This window comes from Cervus canadensis, chromosome 19 (genome assembly GCF_019320065.1).
Source record: "Cervus canadensis isolate Bull #8, Minnesota chromosome 19, ASM1932006v1, whole genome shotgun sequence".
NCBI classification, from domain to species: domain Eukaryota; kingdom Metazoa; phylum Chordata; class Mammalia; order Artiodactyla; family Cervidae; genus Cervus; species Cervus canadensis.
The window spans coordinates 34,796,907-34,820,548 of record NC_057404.1 but is presented as its reverse complement, the minus strand read 5'-3'; the positions used below and the strand labels follow the sequence as shown (position 1 = coordinate 34,820,548).

General features: G+C 45.9%; 1 protein-coding gene across 2 annotated transcripts in view; it reads left to right on the top strand.

Annotated features, from left to right (window-relative positions):
- Positions 1 to 20,153, top strand: part of UNC5C (unc-5 netrin receptor C) — a 395,140-nt gene extending 374,987 nt beyond the window's left edge. For both annotated transcript variants that reach the window (XM_043438628.1, XM_043438626.1), the window contains 4 exons: positions 9,320 to 9,469; positions 11,370 to 11,534; positions 17,329 to 17,507; positions 18,362 to 20,153. In XM_043438628.1, the coding sequence (XP_043294563.1) occupies positions 9,320 to 9,469; positions 11,370 to 11,534; positions 17,329 to 17,507; positions 18,362 to 18,524 (657 nt within the window). In that variant the 3' untranslated portion in view covers positions 18,525 to 20,153. The remainder of the gene's footprint in view (positions 1 to 9,319; positions 9,470 to 11,369; positions 11,535 to 17,328; positions 17,508 to 18,361) is intronic.
- The last annotated feature ends 3,489 nt before the right edge of the window (positions 20,154 to 23,642 follow it).

Sequence of the window (23,642 nt, the reverse complement as noted above, 5' to 3'; positions counted from 1 at the left end):
CCTTGGTATTCTCTTAGGTATATCATTCATTCAGTTAGGTATATCTTTCCCTTTTTCCTATGCCTTTTGCTTCTTTTTCTTTCTCAGCTATTATTAAGGCCTCTTCTTACAACTACTTTGCCTTCTTGCATTTCTTTTTCTTGAAGATGGTTTTGGTCACCACCTCCTATACAATGTTACGAACCTCCATCCATCGTTCTTCAGGCATTCTATCTACCAGATCTCATCCCTTGAATCTACTGGTCACCTCCACTGTATAATAAGGGAGTTTATTTTAGTCATACCTCAATGGTCTAGTGGTGTTCCCTACTTTCTTCAATATAAGCCTGTATTTTGCAATGAGGGGTTGATAATTTGAGCCATAGTCAGCTCCAGGTCTTATTTTTACTGACTGTATAGAGTTTCTCCATCTTTGGCAGCAAAAACACAATCAATCTGCTTTCAGTACTGACCATCTGGTGATGTCCATGTGTAGAATCATCTCTTGTGTTGTTGGAAGAGGGTTTTGCTATGACCAGAACATTCTCTTGGCAAAACTCTGTGAGCCTTTGCCCTGCTTCATTTTGTACTCCAAGGCCAAACTTACCTGTTACTCCAGGTATCTCTTGACTGCCTACTTTTGCATTCTAATCCTCTGTTATGAAAAGGTTATCTCTTTAGGGTGTTAGTTCTAGAAGATGATATAACTTCATAGAATTGTTCAAGTTCAGCTTCTTTGGTATTAGTGGATGGGGCACAGACTTGGATTACTATGATGTTGAATGGTTTGCTGGGAAACGAACCAGGATCATTCTGTCATTTTTGAGACTGCATCCAAGTACTACATTTTGGACTCTTGTTGACTATGAGGGCTACTCCATTTCTTCTAAGGGATTCTTGCCCACAGTAGTAGATATAATGGTCATCTGAATTAAATTTGCCTATTCTTATCTATTTTAGTTCACTGATTCCTAACATGTTGATGTTCACTCTTGCCAACTCTTGCTTGACCACGTCCCATTTACCTTGATTCAGGGGACCTAAAATTCCAGGTTTCTATGCAATATTGTTTTTTTTAATAGCATTGGACTTTACTTTCACCACCAGGCACATCATTTTTTCTGGAGCTATTTCTCTGCTCTTCCCCAGTTGCATATTGGACACCTACCAACCTGGGGGGCTTATCTTCCAGTGTCATATCTTTTGCCTTTTCATACTGTTCATCGGGTTCTTGAAGCAAGAATACTGAAGTGGTTTGCCATTTCCTTCTCCAGTGGACCACGTTCTGTCCACTCTCTGCCATAACCCATCCGTCTTGGGTGGCCCTGAATGGCATGGCTTATAGCCTCATTGAGTTACACAAGGCTGTGATCCATGTGATCATTTTGGTTAGCTTTCTGTGATTGTGGTTTTCATTCTGGAGGCTGTGGGAATGTAGTTCTTGCTTCTTTTGTCTGTTCTCTGATGCATGAGGATAAGAGGCTTGTACAAGCTTCCTGATGGGAGGGACTGGCTGTGGGGAAAACTGGGTCTTGCTCTGATGGGTATGGCCATGCTTGGTAAATCTTTAATTTTCCAATTCGTCCATGTAATACATGCATTAGATAATGACAACAAGTGTGTTTTCTCTGCTTGGTGTGTGGAAGGAAGTGTAGGGTCAAAAGAAAGCTTAAGTCAGGCTGACTCACATGACTGGTCCCACCCCTCATCACCTGGTCACGGAATTTGACCTCTGTGGTATGTCACTCGGTCTGTATCAGGGACCCTTAAGGGAGTCAAGGAGACTCCCTTAAGTTTCCTGGCACAAAATAGTCACTTGATAATGTTAATTGTCCCTAGGTGGGCATTTAGATTATAATGGCATTTTGAAGATAATGGCTCAGAGAAGATATTAACTGTAATTGTGATCTAATTGTGTGTGAGTGTCAGGTTTGGTAGCAGGGTGGTTGGTCAGCTACTTAGGGACCAGTTTCTTTTTGGTGTCTCCAAGTTAACTTGGTAACTCCAAGTTACTGAAATGACCTGCAAAGTGGAATTTATGTTTGAGAGAGGGGGAGGAAAGAGAGAAGAGGAAGTATAAGTTGTGGAAGATGGAAGGTTCAGAACCTGTGAGGGTGTTACCTTAGGTGGCAAAGGAGACATTACAAGTATTGTTCTAAGTACAGACCCAGAGATGGGGAGATTAGCCTAAATTATCAGGATGGGTCTGATCTAATTACTGAGTGGCTAAAAGTGGGGAACCTTTTCCAGCTATGGTCAAAGGGAGACATGACCCTGGAAGAAGGAGCAGAGATATGCCATTGCTGGCTTTGAAGGAGGAGGAAGGGGACCATAAGCCAAAGAATGTGGGCAACTCTGGAAGATGGAAAAGACAAAAAAGCAAATTCTTCCATAGAGCTTCCAGAAATGCAAGCAGCCTTACCACCACATTGATTTTATTGCAGCGGGACCTGCCTCAGACTTCGGGCCCACAGAAATGTAAGGAAACAATTTGTGTTATTTAGGTCACTAGTGAAAGTCTTAGCTGCTCAGTCATGTCCAACTCTTTGCAACCCCATGGACTATAGCCCGCCAGGCTGCTCTGTCCATGGAATTCTGGCAAGAATACTGGGGGAGGGAAGGTGGGGGCGGTAGCTATGCCCTCCTCCAAGGGATCTTCCCAACCTCAGAGATCAAACCCTGGTATCCTACATTGCAAGTGGACTCTTCACTGTCTAAGCCACCAGGGAAGCCCTTAAATACTAAGCTTATAGTAATTTATTATTGCAGCAAACAAGAAACTAAATGTTCAAGGGTGAAAAGAAATACAAGATGGCTCCAGAAGTTTTAGAACAACCTATAAAGTTATCCCTAATACACAGATATGTGAGACCAACTTTTCCTTAGAAATAAGCCCAGAGGTAGATGAGCAACATGGCCACTTCCTTGAGCGCTGCCCTGAAGCGTTTTCTTTAAGGGTGTCACAAACCGGCTGGACCAGGCAGCTGGAAGTGGCAGCTCAGACCAGGCGTCCGTGGCCACAGCAGCTGCGGGAGCAGCAGGCAGAGCCCAGAAATGAGGCGACTTGACGGGAAGTGTGTGCATGTGGTCGCCCGAGTCCAACCTTGTTATTATTAGGGACGAGGCATGGCAGACAGACTCGGGGGGAGCGCAGGGCTCCCCGGCGAGCGCACAGACGGGGCAGCAGTGACCCGAGGCGGGCGGGGGAGGCCGGCTGACGCTCAGATGCTCCCTCCGCCGGCTCTGCAGCCGGAGGAGAAGGCGGCCCGCGGGGAGCCGCACTTGGTGTCCCTAGAAAGCTGGCAGGGCACGGGGGAGGGGGCAGCCCTCTGCTTCGGAAGACCCCGGGCCCGAAGGCTGGAAGGCAGAGGAGATAGCCTCGAGCAAAGAGAGAAGAGTCCTCCTTCCTGGATGACAGGGGTCGGTTCCAGCACAGGATGAAAGAGTGAATAGGACCAAGGCGGGCTGCATCAAAGCTGAAGAGAGATGGGATTTTTAAAACCAGCAGGCAGCACAGTCCTTGAGGGCTTGTCTTTGGAGCTTCACTGTATGTGGGGCTCTGAACACCTGCTGGTTCGTTCTCGGTGCCCGGGGAGCCCCCGAGTCCATGTGGCAGAAGCCTGGTGAAGGTGGGGCGTGGGTCTCCAGCTGCACAACAGCCTTCCATGCCCAGTCCAGCACCCTCCCTGCAGAGTGTGGAGTGAGAGTCCCTCTCCATGGAGCCACAGAGCAAAACCAAACCAAAGTGGAACCTCTTGGCCTGCAAGGCTGGCTGCTGCTCCATTTGCCACCCTTTGTGCTCTTGCCCTGAGTGGAAATCTTAGTCATATCCCCACGAGAGCTATGTCCACCTGTCCAGGTGCCAGGCATTGCCCCCAGGCCCCTTGGCAGCAGCGACTACAGCCAATTCAGGCCTCTGCACTTCCATCTAGAATAAAGAATGTGTGGACCACTCACATCCAGACAGTACCAAGAAAGAAGCAAGACAAAACGAAGCAAAGCCTTGATCTCAACTCCTCCATCCTTCTTTTTCAGAAGAGACTTTAATGTGTTATATGGGATTTAAGTCTCATCATGTGTTCCTTCCTTCCTGAGCTATGCGCTCAGTCATTCGGTCGTCTCCGACTCTTTGCAACCCCATAGACTGTAGCCCACCAGGCTTCTCTGTCCATGGGATTTTTCAGGCAAGACTATTGGAGTGGGTTGCCATTTCCTCCTCCGGGGGATCTTCCTGACCCAAGCATTGAACCTGCACCTCTTGCATCTCCTGCATTGGCAGGCAGATTCTTTACAACTGAGCCACTTGGGAAGCCCATAAAGATTTCTAAGAAAAGGAGAGGAGAGATAGGAGAATCATTGGAGAGAAAACAGAGAGAGAGGGAAGCTAAAGGCTAGATAACCCACAAATTGGATTGGATTCCTGAGAAACTGGAGGTTAAAACAGGCGCCTTCAAGGAAGCAGGCTCAGCTTGGAGCAGTGGTGTGAGAGAGGAGGCCATGCCCTTGAGCAGGACAGGGATCTGAGCACAGGTGTCAGGAAGATGAGAGTGAGCACTGGGTGTGGAGGGCAAAGCCAGGGTCCCAGCTCCTCACACAGTTCCTGGTCCAAAGTCACCACTTTGCCCTAAGATCGAGACTTACCACGTTCTTGAGTGTGTACTTCCAGGTGAGGGTAGACAGTGTATCCCGGAGGCTCTCGTGTGCATATCTGTAAGGCTGATGCTTGCCCCACTGGGAAAGACCCACAGGAGGAGGAGGAGGAACTGCAGCAGCAGGGAGGCAGGCATGGTCCAGCCCAGGAGTGATGCGGAGTGAAGAGCTATGGCCTTAGGGACATCAGGTTAGGAGTTGTAGGGCTCCTCCCCGAAAGCCTTCACGGGGGCAGATCCTAGCTTCAAAGAGCCAGGGAGAGCTGGTTACAGGCCAGAGGGGCTCCCTTTGTACGCACAGACCTTTAAAGCAGCTTGGATTTATTGTGGCTCTTAAGTGGCTGAGAATAATGGCTTAGCATGGATAATGTCCTGGTTTAATTGGTTATTGTGAAAGCCAATTGTTTCTACCGTGGAATCCCTTGTCTCTGCCTTTCGAACAATCCCTCCCAGGCTCCCTGAATCAATACAGCCCTCACTTGGGGCTGGCGAGGCACTGGGAAGCAGCTGTCCCACAGGACTGCCCAGATCCCTGGGGTTCCAGCTCTGGTGTATGGCCTGCCCCCTGCAGCACGGGGTTCATGTGTGTGTTCCTGCGGAAGGACGGGCTAGAGACTTTCTGTTGCTAACTGACCCCTGTGAGAGTCTCTCCCGGTTAAGTTGGAGGGGCGGAGATGGAACTGACAAAGGCGAGCAAAAAGTGACCCCTTCTACAGAAGCAGAGCCCCAACAAGGCACTGAGGCGGGGGTGCTGCCAGAATGGAGGACGGCCTTTGCAGAGGAAGGTGACATTTATATTTCTAAGAAAAACGAGCCTAGATGATCCGAATTCCTGTTACGGCATTTCTTTCCAAGGTCACGATATTTCTCTTAAGTCTTCCTAAATCTTTTGACCTTAAACATATTTCATTCCTGTCCTCTTTTAAGGTGTGTGAAATATCCTGACCTTTGGGACCCCGGAGCAGCCTGGGACCTGAAAGAAGCTGTCTTAGAGTTTAGCACAGTGTTGGGGTTACATGTCTGTCTGTCGGTCTTCCTCCAACCAAGGTTCGCGAGTGTGGTTTGAGGCCGGGACAGAGGCTCACTTGTCTGTATGTCCCAGAGCCTGGCGTGGTTCCTGGCAGGCATACTGAATGAGTGCTCCCAGGAAGGATTGAGTGCTCCTCATTCAGAAGAAGAGGAAAGCATGCAACTCTAAAACTATTATCTTATTGATTCACATATCTGTTATTGTTATGGTCTCTTCTCCATTATCATACATACAATAACCAAAATGATTTCATGCAGAAGAAATTCAGAGAATTTTTAAAATATAAGTTGTATTCATATTAAGTGGGATCAGATAAAAAATATCTGAAACTCTGACAGCTAAACCATAACAGTATGAAACAAAACCCTGATTACCGTATCCACTGGGCTTGCCTCTTCTGTTCTCTGACATAACATTTATATATGGGAATTGCTGTAGGTGGCAAATGGTCTCATGTGTGCCTTTAGATGATTTTAGTTTTCAAGGAGTTGCTTTATTTATTGATTGCAATATCTTTAATTCACACCTTAATATTTTTCATTTGCACTTTGGATATTTTCTTCTCCTTTATTTTGTTGTGTTCTTTTGAAGTTGCACAACCTGGGTATGATGATACCAGTTGCTACTTTTCAGAAGGTGAAAAATGAAAGTGAAGGTCACTCAGTCGTGTCCAGCTCTTTGTGACACCATGGACTACATGGTCCATGGAATTCTCCAGGCCAGAATACTGGAGTGGGTAGCTGTTTCTTCTCCAGCCAAAAAATGTTAAATTTACCGAATCATTTACTCCTGGGCTGATTTCTCCCAGAGTTCTAGTGGAGGGACAGCTGCCCCCACCAGCAGTCTCCAAAATGGGCTTCTCAGCCCCAGGCCGGTGAGACTTTGGGCACAAAAATAGACAGTATGGGGATGTCTGTGTCTGTTCATCGCAGCTCATCCTTTTAACTTTAGATATATTTTATAACATATTAACATACTGATGTGTTAACATACGTATTATATATTTGTACAGAAACATAAAATGCAAGCTCAGTGTTTTGACTGATGGTGTATGCAGTCAAAGATGTTCAGAAACCTTGCTCCAAGCAGGGGTGTGTCCTGGTGGGCAGTTCATCTCTCACCAGGGTTTCTGTTCAACTGAACAGGTCAGAATAGACAGGTTCCTCTCAGCTGTGAGTAGCAGCTTTGTGTCACTCCTGGTTAGTGGAGAGGTGGAGAAAGCAACAGTGTGAAGAGGGTGTGTTCTCTGGCACCATATTCTTTAAAATGGCATCTTACCTAGTGCTTCCTCTCAAAAGAGGGCTGGCACCAACCCAGTCTCTTTCCTCACTGGGAGAGCTCTTTACCTTGAGATTCAAGGTCAATGCCGAACAAGCCAAAGACTGAGCTTTGTCCTCGGGCTGCCTCCTACTCAGACCCTGCAGTCAAAATGTGGTACTGTATTAGATTTTTTGACCTCAAGGTCATGACCAGTAGGCAGTTTAGGTTTTTTACTAGTGGTCCTCCCTGCCAAGAAAGCTGATCATGTTTTCCATCTCGTCTGACAATCCGTGTTGATTGTAGGAATGGGGTGTGGATTATACATCGTTGGGTACAATTACCTCCTGAAATACAATGCATCTTCTTCTAGACATCCCAGGGAGATAATTTGGACATAATGAAGATCTATAGTAATCAGATAATTACTATCGATTGCTCTTTAGATGTCTTGATGAGGTAATTAGGGTGTACTGGAAAGAAGCTAAAACTGATTGATTGGCATGACCGTAATCTCAAAGATTTCTAATTATGTTGCTTTTCTTCTAATGGCTTATAAACAAACATCATTTTAGCTTTAGAATTTGTCAGGTGCCAGGTTCACCGGGAACGTCAGCCTTCTCTATTATGCTAACTAGACACCGAACATGATCAACATAGGCTCATTATGCCTTCCTGCTGAAGCAGAAGAAACTGCAGTTAACTCTCACTTTTCTTACGCGTCTTCATTTCCACATGGCCAGATTCTGGTTGCGGAATGGCATGTGAAGTGTGGTGGGAGGGTGTTCCGTGGGGAGTGTGTGTGACTCTGGACTGAGCCGATCTGGAGCCCTACAGGGGACCCTTCGAGCCTGCCACACAGCCGAGCCAGGGCAGTGACGCAGGAGGTCTGTCGGGGGGCTGCCTGCTTAGGCTCCTGTCACAAGTAATAGCTGCTCATCGGCCACCAAGGCTGAATATGCTCAACACTGAAGCTCTCAAGCAGCCAGCCCCCGCCCATCTGTGTCAATGTGCTATTACTTCATCTCTTCCATTACTCACTAATTAGAGGAGTCCCTGCCGGAGACCACATTCCACATTACCCTAACATTCCCTCCATAACATACCTCATAGCACCTTTCAGCAGCTTGCGTTGTACAGAATAGTGACCTGACTCAAAGATGATGGATGCTAAGAACCACTAAAGGAGCAGTTTGAGATGAGCTGTTTGCATCTAATCAATGATGTGGGTAAGCTCTGCACTTACTGGACTATAGTTTTCCACTGTGACCATCTTATCTGTGCAGTAATAGTTTCCCTATATGTGTGTGTGGCATGGGGGGGGCCTGACTGATTACCTGCATTATCAGATTCCAGCTTTCAGATGACATCTCACCAACGAAGAAAGTCAGATTTTGTTTTTATATTGCTACAAAATTCATTATTACCTGAACCCGGAAAAGGGGCCACAAATGCCTGTGTATTTGCGCTACTAAAAACAGTTAAAGCTTGAGGGGAACAAAATGCATAGGGATGGTTCCGACAGCAGAAGAGACTCAGGATATTTTATTCATTGATAACTTATGGTTTGCTGATGTTTGGATAATTGCAGCTGTAGTTGGAAATGCTTCATTTACTCCCATTAATGAGCTTGAGGAGTGGAAGTAGATATAGAATTTATCTTGATGTTACATATTTATGGCATAAGAAAAGTTACATAGCAAATTTTTTAATCAGCCATGGGTCTTGAAAAATGAGGTGACTTTTTAAAAAAAAAATTAGTCTGAGTGACTATTTAGGTCAATATTTGGTGCTGGAAAATCCTCCTGATCTGTATACTTTTCTCTAATAGAATATTTAATGAGCCTGTTTTAATTTTTTTGATACATAGGAATTGTGCAATGGATAATTGTAAACAGAAATTGTCTTTCTGTAGGTAAAGAAACTAAAAAAGATAGGAAGGGTGCCCAAAACACATTCCAGATTTTTAATTGTTGGCTGGTGTTAACTAATCCAAGATGGGATTTGTTTTCTAGCTATTTGCCCTTTTCCCTAAAAGTTCATTGAAAATCTACTTGCTTATCTGTTTATATTTCTGCCTGTTTTTTCTTTTATTGGAGTTGTCCCCATTTGGGGCCCTGATTATTATTTCCCTGTATTTGATTAAATATCCCGTTGGTCTGTTGGGAAGTGCAGACTGTACTGAGCGTGCTGCACAAGTGTGTGGTGGCTTGTTGACTGTCCGTGGTCCACAGGGACCGTCCCATGCAAACTGGCCGGAGCCTGTGCTGGAGGGTCTCAAGGCTGGAGGGTGAGGTCCCGTGTTGCACAGTCAGGTGTGGGGGCGGGGGGCAGAATGAGGAAGATACCACAGAAGTGACGCCAGTCAATCAATTTGCTTTCGGTTTGGGGCGTGTCATTGCAGGAAGTTTTGCAGCTCGAGCGACAGATGGGAGGACAGCTCCTAGAAGAACCTAAGGCTCTTCACTTTAAAGGCAGCACCCACAACCTGCGCCTATCCATTCACGATATTGCCCATTCCCTCTGGAAGAGCAAGTTACTGGCCAAATATCAGGTAAGGTTCCCAAGATGAACTGAAGGCTTGGGGACATCTCCAAGAAAGAGAACTGGAATGATTTAGACAGAAGATATTCCATTCCTTAAAAGTAATCTTACTTTGGTACTCCTCCAAAATAGTTTGGGGTTATTTAGGATTTCAAAAAAATACTGTAGATGTACTGGAGGAAATGCTCTTAATTGTTTCAGGTAAGTGTACTGTAGTTTTACTTTCAATAAATAAGACCTCAAGTCCATCATTTCTATTCATTTTCAGAGTAATGTTAACACTGAGTTGATAAAAGGAGCCTCAAAAGCATTCATAGGAGAAAGAGAACATTGGTATCCCACATGACACAAATTAGGCTTCTGCCTGACTAGGAGAGTGCCTTTACATTGAAAACTTAGAGGAAACATCATCTTGGAAACTTGGAATAGCAAGTAAAAATAAAACCTGGGTCAGGATTTTATTAAACACCAGCATAAGAATACTGGTCCCCTCTGTATATAGCTGTATGAGGGGAAAGTAAGATTCTCCAGAGGCTTCTCATCTCCATCTCCATCAGCCAGCCCGGGCTCTCAGGAGGCTGCAATGGGATCCCTAGTCTCAGACCCCGTCCTGGGAGTCACAGACACACTTATATAAGCAGCTCACCCTTGTCTACATGCATGCACACCCAGTCCCCCCTGCGGGGCTGCATCTGCACTGGTGGTGATTTCCTGATGGAAGGCCATGAATGCACTAGAAGGGATAGAGGGAAGATTTTCTGCTGCATCCTTACTCTTAGATGTCTGGTACATACACATAAATTGTGTGGGGTGGGGAACCTACTAGTTCACTAACAGTCTTGAGCTTTGATGGGGGTGCATGCCAGACTCTTCTGTGTAACTCAGCACTTGATTGAGAGACTGGCTTTGACTTGCTCATTAAATCGCTCCCTTCCTTTTCCCCTCTTCTCTGATTTTGCAACTGCCATAAATCTTCCCCTTTTATGAACAGTGTTTTTGTGTGTGCAACTGTAATGGAAAATACTGTTTTAATAATAATAATGATAGTATGATATTACTTCAAGCTAAGCCTGGCTGAGTTCTCACCATCCGCCAGACTCTCATGTACTTTGATGAATGTCATCTAACCCCCTTCATTCAGGTTTTTCTTTTGCTTAGGCACAGGCTTTCACAGATGAGGAGACAGAAAAGGTTAAGCGACGTGCCCCAAATCACCAAGTAAACAATTGGGAAGGCATCTCATTTGTACTGAATTTGGCTCCAAGCCTCTGCTCTTAACCAACATGGTCTCCCATTGTGTGTCAACCTTTTTTTCCTTTATTGAAAAAAAAGATTCTAGGATGGGCTCTGTGAGGTGATCTAGATTCATAGGAAATTATGCCTGTTAGAGGCTTAGTACTTTTTAGGCCAGGAGCTTTCATGTGGCAGCTAATCAAGCCTCCAGTTTCCAACCTGTAGTGAGTCCTGGCTTTCCTAGTCCTGCGGAGGGCATGGGCATGAAAAGGAACTGGGTCAGTGCATCACTCTTTAGACTTCTTTGCTTTCCTCCATGATACCCTAGCAGGCAGTTCTTTTCATGGGCAGTGACTGGAGGGGAGTGGGTTTTATTTGGAGAATTGTCTAAACCTTAAAAAAAAAAAAAAAAAAACCACTTATAGTGGCTTTTTTATAAATGACAGAAGTGGCAGGCTAGTTAGGTAAATGGGTTCTGGGGCCAAGTCCCTGGGTTTGGACCTCAACTCTACCACTTACAAGCTATGGGGCTTTGGGTGAGTCCTCAGTCTTTCCATCTGAAAAGGCGGTTGGGATATATTCGTGCACAGACCACTGTGAGGAGTAAGGAAGGTACCGTAATTCACACGTGCAGTACTGTGTCCCTCATTTGTGGCTCCCCCTTTTCTGTGCTTCAGGAAATTCCTTTCTACCATATCTGGAGTGGGTCTCAGAGAAACCTCCACTGCACGTTCACTCTGGAAAGATTCAGCCTGAACACAGTGGAGCTGGTCTGCAAACTGTGTGTGCGGCAAGTGGAGGGAGAAGGGCAGATCTTCCAGCTGAACTGCACCGTGTCTGAGGTAAGAGGCACCCGTGGCTCTCAGAACGGAGAGGGATAAAGCATCTCACTGTGCACCTACGGGAAGTCCTGGGGGCCAGCTTGTTCACGAAACAGGGCTTTTAATGAACACAGGGCGATACCAATACATAAAAGTGTAATAGAGGATCCTTTTCAAAAAACAAGACTTTTGTAGTTTGTGACATGAATTTAACGACTTCTTACACACATCTGAACTTCAGCCATAAGGATTAATTTGTGTGCACATACAATAACTTTCCCGAAGCATCCCCACTGTACCCTGTTCCCCTGGATCCCCCGACTCTCTTCCTGTTGGTTCTGCTTCTTTCCTCGGGATGCGCCTGCCTTTGCCCAATCATGCGCTGCCCACCACCTCCTTTCCTTTCTTCTCCACGTTGAAAGGAGAAAGCTCTGGGTGTGCTTGCTGTCTTATACCTCACCCTCCAAACAGAAGAAGAGATGCCCCTCTCCCCAGTGTGTGAGAGTCCAGAAATAGAAGGTAAATCTACGCATCTCCCCCAGCGGCCCTCTCCTTCTTTCCTCGCTGTGATCCTCACCCGCTTCAGGTGGGACTTTTTAGAACGTCTGTATCTCAGAAATAACAATCATCACTGCTATTTAAAACTTCCCTGGGTGGAAAGAAAGGGCGCTCATGACCTTACTGGTTACCTGGGACCCCAGGGCTTGGAGTTGGACAGTGGAAACCCTTCAGGCTGAAGGGACGAGAGAGGACCAGATGAAAGGAAGGGGCAGCGCCTTCTGGGGCCTGCAGAACTGGGCTTGGCGGTGCTTCGTGAGCCACAGCACGAAAATGTCATCTTTTAGAACTACAGTATCTGATTTAAAAGACCCCTCTCCCTCGCCGGTGAATGACATGTCACCGTGTTCGGTGTGTGTCTCTGCCTGGCGTATTTAAGGACGGTCTTCCTTAGCAAACCGCGGGGGGAAGCGCATCGGCTCTGCCGCATCCTCCTTTCCCACAGCCCTCTGAGCTGCGGTCATCATTTCCTCCCGCAGTTTCATGAGACTTTTGACTCATAAACAACTTCAGTCACAGACCTCGGTGACATTCATAAGGCATGATCTCGGTGTCAGGGCGCCATGGCAACCGCCCAGCCTTCCGCCACGCCGGCCTATCGCCTGGGCCCACAGCACCACCCCTGCTGGCTCGGGAGGGTGTTTTCACTTTCCAGGCCCAGCAGGTCTGCAAAGTTCAATAACCACCCAGCTCTGGGGACAACAAAGGCTGCGGAATTTTGGAGCGGGGCGAGGAGGTCTGTGCCTTTGATGCTTGCTTTCTGTTCAGCCTGAGCGTCGGGCTGTGTGATGAAAAGGTGGATCAGCTGCGGCCGCAAATGAAAGGGCGCCGTGCAGGGCTCTCCCCCCACTGAGAAGACAGTGTCGCCTAGTGTGATCACAGTTTAAGGACTTTCTTTCTTGTGCCAACAGAGAGGAAAGATGGTTTCTTTTGCAACCCGGTGGCTGTCAGCTCCGAGAGGCCCACCCTTCAAGGCCCCTCGGAGGCCTGTGACAGACAAGCACAGTGAAGAGGGGTGGGGGAGTGTGTGCAGAAAGGCCCCAAGTCAGGTGACTTTGGGGATTAGGGGGCACACTACTGCTTTTCCTTCTGGGTCACTGAGTCCCCCCACTGTCGTTAGCATCTGAATGCGGTGCAAGCGGGCTGGTACTGACGTTGGGAGCCAGGCTGTGCACTGGGGAACAATTGGCTCTGGAGTGCCCTGAGCCCTGGACCCTCATCAAAAGCTCGAGGTGGGGTCCCCTGTGACTGACAAGCCATAACCACCCCCAGAAAGGGCTCCATGGGTGGTGTCTGTCTGCCGGAGGGGGCTCCTCCCTAGGGTCACATGGCAAGTGGGCGGGTGGGCTGGGGTTGCAGTGCCGTGTCCCATCTCCCGAGAAGGAGCTGACTTTCGAGGACGGTGCCGCTCCCCCCGCGCTCCTTTCTAAAGCCACTCAGCCCTCGGGCCTCTCCAGCCGGGTGGAGGACCTGCTGCCCCCCAGGGAGGCCCAGCGGTGCTGGACGTAGATCAAGGTGATGTCAGGAGCTGGAGGGTTGTTCCTCTCTGGGTGCCGTGGCCAGTGATTCCTTCCTTACCTCGAGATGAAGTGTAAGAATGAAAATGCCTGGCAGGGTATTGGGATGAATGAATGTCAAAATGTAAATGATGGTAAGAGGGTTCTTCTTAGAGGAACCAGGGAAGTAATAAAGGGGAAGGTGCCCACCAAGAGAGAAAGAAAGTAGAAGAGGAACTTCAGCATCTTCAGGACCTTTAGTTTTAACTATAAACAAAGACATTATAACTCCTAACTGTTGACCCACAGCTCCTCTGTGCCCACCAAGAACAATGTTAGCATCCAAAGCTTCACTCTGCTAAAGCATCCTGTCTGTTTACCTCTTCTGTTTTCTGTTCCAAAGGACCCTTGGGGAAATCTAGTTTTTCTAAGTGACTTCAGAAAGGGTCAGAATACAGGAGTGGAAAGTTACTTCTCCTGTGGAGTGTTGAAATGTAGGCCATAGCAGCTGTTTGGTTAATGGTGAAAAATCATATGTTTAAGAGAATCATAACGTCAAAGGCAGATGGTACCAATATCATAAACAATTATTGTAATAAGTGTTATGTGAGAGTAAACTCTACTTTTACCTGGAAGTAAAGGAAGAAATAATAGCAACAGAAATTAGTAGGTGAAATTTAAATGTAAATGTATATATGTATTTTTCTTTTACCTCCAAGGCTGTTGTCAGCCATCTGATAAGGGAGACAAGATGATGCCCTATCAGGGTTCTTATTTCATCCACACAGAAATAAACAGGCTGGAGATGCAGGGTTTGAAGGCCCACGTAAAGTGCTGACGGTTCCTTATTCACCAGAAAAAGGGGAATCGTATGGATGTGAGCACACCTTCTTCCTGAGAGCTGTGCCTGCCTCTCCCTGGCCTTCACCTTCATTACTGAACAGTGAGAAGAGCCTTACCTTTAGCCATAGTTAGACAGAAGCTCTGTGGAGTGGGTTTCATCTCTCTGTATCAAGAAACATTTTCTCTCATTTCAACAAATATGAATTGAAGAGCGTCTGTACGCAAGGCACTGTCCTGAGCATCATAGGAGTTCTGGGGATGACAAAAACAGTCTCATCTCCAAGCAGCTGGGGAAGTCAGAGGAAGTCCTCTGTAAGTACAGCCAGGGTTCCCAGGGCAGACTGGGTGGAGATCCCAAGCTGTGGGATGCGCTATAGGAGGGCTCCGGACAGATAGCTTGGGGTGTGTTTGCTCAGGAAACATGCTTTCTGGTCTAGACTTTGAAGGGGTTGGCCTGACAGAGGTTCAGGGAAAGAGCAGAAGAACTAGCAAAAGTGAGGAGAAAGTGTTAGTTGCTGCAGTTATGTCCGACTCTTTGCAACCCCACGGGCTGTAACCTGCCAGACTCCTCTGTTCATGGAATTCTCTAGGCAAGAATACTGCAGTGGGTTACCCTTCCCTTTTCCAGAGATCTTCCCGACCCAGGGATCAAACCTGGGTCTCCCTCATTACAGGCAGATTCCTTACCATCTGAGCCACCAGGGAAGCAAATAGAACTAACAAAGGTACCCTGATCCTGGGAAAAATTGAAGGCAGGAGGAAGAAAGGGGAGAACAGAGATGTTTGGATAGCATCATGTCTCAGTGGACATGAGTTTGAGCAAGCTCCAGGAGATAGTGAAGGACAGGGAAGCCTGGTGTGCTGCAGTCCATGGGGTCACAAAGAGTCAGACAAGACTGAGCGACTGAACAACAAACACCCTTAAGAAAGATACTTGGAAGAGTGAATGGGCCAGTCTAAGGAGAGAGAGTCATGAGAAAGGTGGGGGCCAGGTTGCTGGGTGGAGGGAGCACCTGGGGCCTCCAAACCAGCATACCCCCTTACTGCAGGATTAGGAGTTGGGATGGGAGTGGTAGGAAAGCCATTTGATACTTACTAACAGAAAGCAGGAGAATGTCAGTGCTGGGTTTTAGGAAAATGAGTGTGGCAGAAGAGAGATCACAGGTAAGAAGCAGGGAGCTGGTGTGGCCACCAACGAGAACATCTGAGGCTGTGAATCAGCACTCCACTGAGCAGACCCAACTCCATGGCCAGCCAGGAACAGTTCGGCTGGGTTTCCACCTAGACCCCACTGTTACGGTCCAGACAAACAGCATGGAGGACCTCAAAGTGGGCCGTAGCCCTAAGGTGTGGAATAAGGTGTGAGTTCTCTACACCTCTGTCCCCACCTCCATTTATACCTAATAGAAGTGTTGGCCACTTGTGTTTGAACATTCCTACCATAACTCCACTGAAAAGCACCAACATGTGCCTTCAGCCCTCTCTCCTGGTCCCTCTGGTTTAAGCACTATGTCTTCAAGGTCCCCATGCCCAGTGCAGGGAATGATCTTCAGGACTCAGAGGCTCCCGCTCCCCTTTGGTGCTTCTGTGTCACACCAGTCCTTTGAGTCCTGGTATGTGTTGGGGGTTAACATAAAGGAGCCAGTACAATCCTCGGAGACTGAGTTTGCCAAGCTCTGGGTTTTGAGGCCAAAGACTGCGATCACAGTCAACACTGCTGTGTGTTCTATGTTAAAAAATTTTTTTGTTTTGCTCTAACATGCCCTGCAAAGGCCCTGACAGGCCCCGTGGGGTATGACTGCACAAGCCTCTCAGTGAGTCTTGGCTGCTGATCCGGGGCCGTGGAGCAGGCCACCCCAGGATGCACCCCGTGGCCCCACAGCGCAGGAGCAGCAGGGTTTGGGAGGTTCTGCATGACAGGGTCACTGACCTCTGGGTGGAGCACCTCGCCAGACCCTGAGGCTTCCTGATGGCTGGAGCTGCATGAGGCTACTTTATCCTCCAGCAGCTAATTATCTTCACCTCAGTTACCTGCTTGGAAAAAAGAGAGAGATGACATTTAGAGTAGATTAAGTGGATTTTCTTTTATTACTTTAATAGTTCCCAGGCAACATTTGCTTTTGCTTTTCCAACCAGCAGAAGTGATCAGAAAATAATTAGAGTTTCTCCTGCAGATGAAATTCTGATTTTGCATTTATGCTGTTTTATGAGCTGAAACTATCTTAAGAGCCAATCTATGGTTTTCTCTACTAAAATTAGATTTTTTTTTCTTAAGTTAAGGGTGTATAGCAATTGGAGGATTCTGTTAACAGTTTGCCCTAAGGCAGTATACCGTGTTCACCATTTTCTTTTAAAAAATTAGTCTTAATTCGATATCATTTAGAGGAGAGCTATGTTCCATTTCATTCAACAAAAGCAGAATCAAGCCATCTTCTACAGAGGTTAGAAGGTGAAGTTACTCGAGCATTTGCCTAGGGCATTCCCCTTAGGGTTAGACAGTCTCTAGAATCTCAGGTCTGGATCAGTTCATTCTCAAAGAACTGCCCTTTCAAACATTTCTCCCCCCAAACCCCCCAAAATTTAAACCTTTAGGAGTACTGACATTCCCTGGCTCATCCTGGAGAATTCTAGTAGAAAAGCTGTTACTGAGTTACAACGAGGTCTCCGGCTAGCCCAGTCCTGAAGGAAGACCCATAAATCCCAGGCTATGCAAAGTCAGCTCACAACATACTTCTCCCTCTCAGCCAGGTTACAGAGAACCACAGCTTGCAGCCAGAAAGAAGTCATTCTCAGGAAGGAGAATAATAGCACCCATTCTCCTCTTATCTTTTCAAACGAGGCATTATGTTGACTGGGTCAATAAGGATTGCTTTTGTCTTCAGAAATAACGCTGTGTTGTTGCCCTGCCTGAACCACAGGAACCTACCGGCATGGACCTGCCTCTTCTGGATCCAGCGAGCACCATCACCACGATGACAGGCCCCAGTGCTTTCAGCATTCCGCCCCCGATCCGGCAGAAGCTCTGTAGCAGCCTGGATGCCCCGCAGACAAGAGGTCACGACTGGAGGATGCTGGCACATAAGCTCAACCTGGACAGGTGGGTATGACCTGGCTTCAAGTCTGGTTCCTGTTAGACACAGGGCTTCGGGACTGATAACTGTTGGAGCAACATTCTCTTTTGTCTTTCCACCTGTACATTTACTTGCTTTTCATTCCGCCAACATGTATTAAGGTCCTACCTTGTATCTTGCACTGTGATGTCGCAGATACATGGTTGAGAGACATCCTGGGCTTCTCTGACTTTTCTAAGCATCAGGTTTTGTGATCTACTTCGCACCCCATGAATCACAGCACGCCAGGCCTCTCTGTCCATCACCAACTCCCGGAGTTTACTCAAACTCATGTCCATCGAGTCGGTGATGCCATCCAGCCATCTCATCCTCTGTCATCCTCTTATATATCTATTCACTAATTATTGTTCCTCACCTCCTGTTGAAGCAGGACCTAATGCTGGATGGGTAATTAACATGCTAAACACAGCAGTGCTATTAAGTTATGAAGAGACCTCAGGAGCCTCTTCCCTTTAGAACGTTGCCATCACTACCAGGCAAAACACCAGGCATGACCTGTCAAAGATGATCAGAGGCTGGGCTGGAAAGAAAACATAAGCCTCTTGATTTCCTGTTCAGGATGTGACCCATGGACATCTTGTCTCTTAAATTATCTTACTCAGAGTTGAGGTTAATAAAGTTAAGCATCACGTCTCCTGTCTGGGGCTGACCTAATTAAGCACGGGCTAGTTATTCAGGACAGCTCACTGCAAGCCCCAGTTTCTCAAGGGGGACCAGGATACTTACAGACATGCAGAAACAAAAAGGTTTAGTCAAGACTGAAAAGAAAACAGACCCATAAATCACACCGTTGAGCCCTTTTTCCCATTGCCAATTACAGGTACTTGAATTACTTTGCCACCAAATCAAGTCCAACTGGTGTCATCCTGGATCTCTGGGAAGCACAGAACTTCCCAGACGGAAACCTGAGCGTGCTGGCAGCTGTCTTAGAGGAAATGGGAAGACATGAAACAGTAGTGTCACTAGCAGAAGGGCAGTACTGACCCAGGCTGGGGCCGAAGTGGAGGAGGAAGCCCGTCCGGACCAGTGAGCTCCACAGGCAAGACTGCAGCGGGAGAGAGAAGGCAGACAGACACAACTACCAATGTACACGCCCACTCTGCTCGGACATCACAGGAGTTAAGAACAATTGTACAAATGTGTATCTTGAATTTAGAAATCAACCTAATTTTCCTCTTAGTTGGGCTGTATGCTGTGTGGTACAGGATCTTACAGTTTCCTAGGAAACGCTTTTTATTGCTATCCAGATATATGGATAAACTTTCTTAACAAACCCAATTTCTACAAACGTTGTTTACATCAAATTGGACAGGGATGCAGACACTGTCCATGGCTCGTTCTATTTTTGTTTAAATCATTTGAAGTTGAAGCTGTGGACGGTTTGCTGTGTCTCTTTCAGATCAGTAATTTACAGAGAAATCAGAGTTTTCCTACAAATTGTGTGCATCAAGTGTCTCAGATAATCCTCCCATCAGTGTTTTCTTTCTAGAACTTGTAGAACCAGTGTTACTGTTTGTATCAGGGAAGTGGAGAATCTAAGCATAAAGGAGAAATAGATAAGACTTCTTATTCCTTGAGAGCACTGTCTCATGCCCTCAGGGAATAAAGCTGTATCATCACAGGGAAGACCTTGATTCATGTTCAACCACACAAGAATTTCTTCACAACTTGTGTGTTGGTAATATGCAACTTGAAGTGTTTTGTTTTTTTTTTAAAGGTATTATTATCGTCATCATTATTATTATTATTGATGAGTATTTACAAGTATTCTAGTAAAAGGATTTACTTTTACCTTGTTTTTGTTAGCAGTACTGTTAGTATTTAGGTATCGACCTGACCTGGGCACCTTCTCATAACAAGGTGGGTGTGGTCACCAGTTTAATTAAGCAGGCCTTCCTTGCTTCCTTGACCTTTTTATCTTTCTTCGGTCATTCTGCCTGAGAAGGTGGTAAATGCTTCCCGGCGTTGTCAGTCTGTTCTTTGAGCTTGCTCAGGCAGGCGCTTTGTCCCCCGAGTTTGTCCTGGGACATGCTCTCGATTCAAGCTCACGCGGCCCCCCACACCTTTGCTGGGTCCTCTGTCTACCACGGAGGCAGTGTGATTGAAGGAGCAGCCTCTGAGCTGGAGATCAGGAAACCGGTTCTCATTCTGGGTTGTCATTGTCTAGCTGTGCTCCCTTGGGAGAGTCATTTACCCTCACTGGACCTCAAGTTTCCTCACCTGTAAAATGAAGGGGTGCATTAAATCAGCTCAAGGTTCTAGAATGTTTGACTTCCCACTGTGATGCCTCCAGTCTCCTCCATCAGTCTGAAGACCACAATGGACGCTGACCTGGATCATTTAACGATTCAACCTGTCTTTCGCCCAGGCTACATTATGCCTTCCAGATAGTTCTGACTTGGAAGATAATTATTCTGACCTGTAACATATTTGTTATGCTTTCAAGTCTTGTCCTCGTGTCATTGCATCATGCTGTTCACCCAGAGATGGCATCCCCGTATCACTTCCTTTCCTCTCTTGGGACCAGTTGCCTTCCTGAGTAGTTGCAAATTATGTTCTACTATTGTCTTGGTCAAAATTTTTTTAATTAAAAAATTTTTTTAACTGAAAAATAGTCAGTCAACAGACTACTTTGTATAAACTATGATATTTCTTTAGGACCATACAAGCTCTTTGTTTTTATGCAGGGGCTCAATTCTTTCAGCAGGTTGGGGGGTAAAGAGTCAACAGTCCAGGAGCCAAACTGAGACTGAACAAGCACCCCTGCATATGAATCGGCACTTCCAAAGCATGGCTGTGGTTTCCTTGGGGCTAGAGGTATCCAAGTTACAGAGTGGATTTGAATTAGAAATAATCTTACCATTTTTCCCCTTCTTTCCACATGCATTTCCTCAGCTGTTTTGGTAATTTGTTGATATGCCCAGGTTCCTCTATCCTCATCACTGAGAAACTGTTGATACCTTGGTAGGGAGCCTTTTCTTTCCTGCCTTTTTTTTCTTATCTTCTGTTTTAGATACATGAAGACTATTCCATGCTCTGTCTCTCTTAGACCACACCCTGTACCATACATAAAAATACATTACTCTTGCTGTGAAAGGTAAGATTGCAGTAATAAACTTCAGTGTTTCATGCTTCTACCAATAGATCTTTGACCAAAAGATAGTAAAGTTGTACTCTACATTAAAAACTTAATTTTTAAAAAGGAGGAAGCAGAAAAAGAGCTATGGTCCATTGCTGCATCTTAAAATGACTTCTCAAGATTACTCAGCATTACTGGTTTGGGGGGGCTGTCATCTCTGGAAGTCAAGAATTAGAAATCTAATGCCTAATGAAAAATAGAAAGGAGCAAATATGTAGTATCCAGATAAATTAATTTTAAAACTGACTTTTAAAAAGTCATCAACACAGAACTACAGAAGATAGCAGGAACTGTATTTTCAAAGCCATTGGATTCACCTTAAGTGTGTCCTGGTATTTGGTTCTACATCTTAGCACCAGCAAGGGGAAAGGCGGTTAATTCCTTAGAAGTGAGGTACTTGTCTGTCATGGAACCCCCATCATGTTCCCTGCCAGGGGAACAAACTTCTATATGTATAGCACGCCATTTACATCAAAGAATTTACACAGCAAATTCTGATTTCCTTTGGGGGAGTGAAGTAATAGCTGTTAGATTGCTCTCAAACTCAGAAGGTCTAGGCTCAACAGTTCAGTATATAGGGAGCAACCTCATCAGCCATCCTGTAACACGTCCTCTCTTTCTTTCCTAGGGCTTCACTGTAAGTTGAGAGCAAAAACCATTTACTTCATCTGGAAGGAAAAAAAAAAAAAAGAAATCTATCACTTGTGCCTGGTGCCATCTAGTGGTAGATAACACTATCTACCCCAAGGTTAATAGGAAAACTCAGGAACTGAGTTTTTTGACAATGGTAATGGATACTTGTAGCGTGTATAGCATCTTTATGACAGACATGTGGAAATTTTCACATCAAATAGACATTTCTTATCCTCACCTTTTTTTCTTCACTTAAATTAACCATATCAAAAATTATGGTAAAAGAGTCTGCCTGCAATGCAGGAGACCTGGGTTTGATCCCTGGGTTTGGAGGATCCCCTGGAGAAGGAAATGGCAATCTACTCCAGTATTCTTGCCTGGAAAATCCCATGGACAGAGGAGCCTCGTAGGCTACAGTCCATGGGGTTGCAAACAGTCGGACACAACTGAGCAACTTCACTTTTTATGAGCCTAGTACATTTGCTTCTAACTCCACACACATCTCAAATTGGGTTTTGGTTATAGAAATAATAGAAAAACATAAAAATCTGTACAAAACAGCTTTTGAAGATTTGTCATTATTATTTATATTTTTCATTAGGCTTCATGTGTTTTAAAACTTACTTTTAGTTCTCTGATATTTATTTTTGAAGACAAGCAGTATTCAATTGGAAATAAGTTTTATATATGCAAATACTACAGCTAATGAAGTGAAAACTGTTGTGGTTGTTAATCAAGGAGAAGAAACTAGCTTCCTTCTGAATTTGGGGATCTAAGGGCAGATGTTTCATTCTGTTTTCATTTTCCTCTCACTAAATCAAATTTCCTTAATGTGATCTGGAAGGAATAGAAGTTAGATTCAGAATATTGATAACTGGGCACAAGATGTCAGCAAACTGTAACACCAAGGTGCTCACAGCCAAGAGCCTTTTCATAAACAGCATGAACACCGACGTGGACACTCACCTCAGTTACCCAGAGAATTCCCATCTTCATGGAAGCAATGTAAGCTCTTCTAAGGCAAGAGAGTATTTGGGGTGAGAAGTCCTTTGGTAAACTGAATGACCTTTAGCCATCTTGGGCTTCCCAGGTGGCGCAGTGGTAAAGAATCTGCCTGTCAAGCAGGAGATGCAGGTTTGATCCCTTGGTCGGAAAGATGCCCTGGAGAAGGAAATGGCAACCCACTGTAGTATTCTTGCCTGGGAAATCCCATGGACAGAGGAGCCTGGTGGGCTGCAGTCTGTGGGGTTACAAAGAGTCAGACACAACTTAGCAACTAAACTATAACAACAATGGGTATTAGTAATTTAATGCTATCATAGGCCCAATTAGAAAGAACTGAATGAAATGGCAAATAAAAGACACCTATGACAAAGGACAATAGTTGAAAAAATGAATTATCCTGATAATATTTAGACAACATGTAGTTCCAACCCTTTATACTGATACATACTACTATTTTGTGGGGCCACCCTGGTGGCACAGATGGTAAAGAATCTGGCTGCAGGAGACCTGGGTTAAACCCCTGGGTCAGGAAGATCCCCTGGAGAAGGGAATGGCTACCCACTCCAGTCTTCTTGCCTGGAGAATTCCATGGACAGAGGAGCCAGGCGGGCTACAGTCCATGGGGTCACAAAGAGTCAGACATGACTAAGCAACTAATACTTTCACTATTACTTTGTAGATTTTAATCTCCCAACTTCCAGATATTGGAACCACTCGTTAGGAAGGAGTCATGGAGACTGAGTTCAGGACACTCTGGAAACTATACGGTCAGTAACACTTTTTAGGGGTGTAAGAAAGATATTTTAGACACTCCAATAGTAGGATTCAGATTTTCTTTACCTTCCTCTGGAGAGGAGCAGACAAGGCTCTGGTGTATGTATCTTGAAGTGTGTCTGCTGGGCACACAGCAGCTGCACTCCTGGTCCACGTCTGCCTCTGTCTCTCCTATGGATGTTTGAGGAAGGAAGCAGCAGTCGATCACCATCTCCTCAGGGTTCACTGCCTTTGCCACTACGATGTCTGCCCGTGTGAGGTCAAGCACATAAAAATACTGACCTTCAGAGAGCATAAAGTAGGTAGCAAAAGTTTCCTTATCTAGTCTTCAGACTTCAGGTTGAACGGGAGCCATGGCTTTCGCTGAGCGGGGCTTCTGGACAACTTATCAGTCTTGCACAGAGACCCCAGTCCCAGCCTGAAGCCGATGAGAGGAAGGATGCCTGTGGACACAGCCAAATGAAACTGGGTTTGATCCATCTGCTTTGAGTGCAGAGGAGCTTTTGTGAGTCAGAATGCCATCATGCCATCCCTCAAAATCAACTATTTG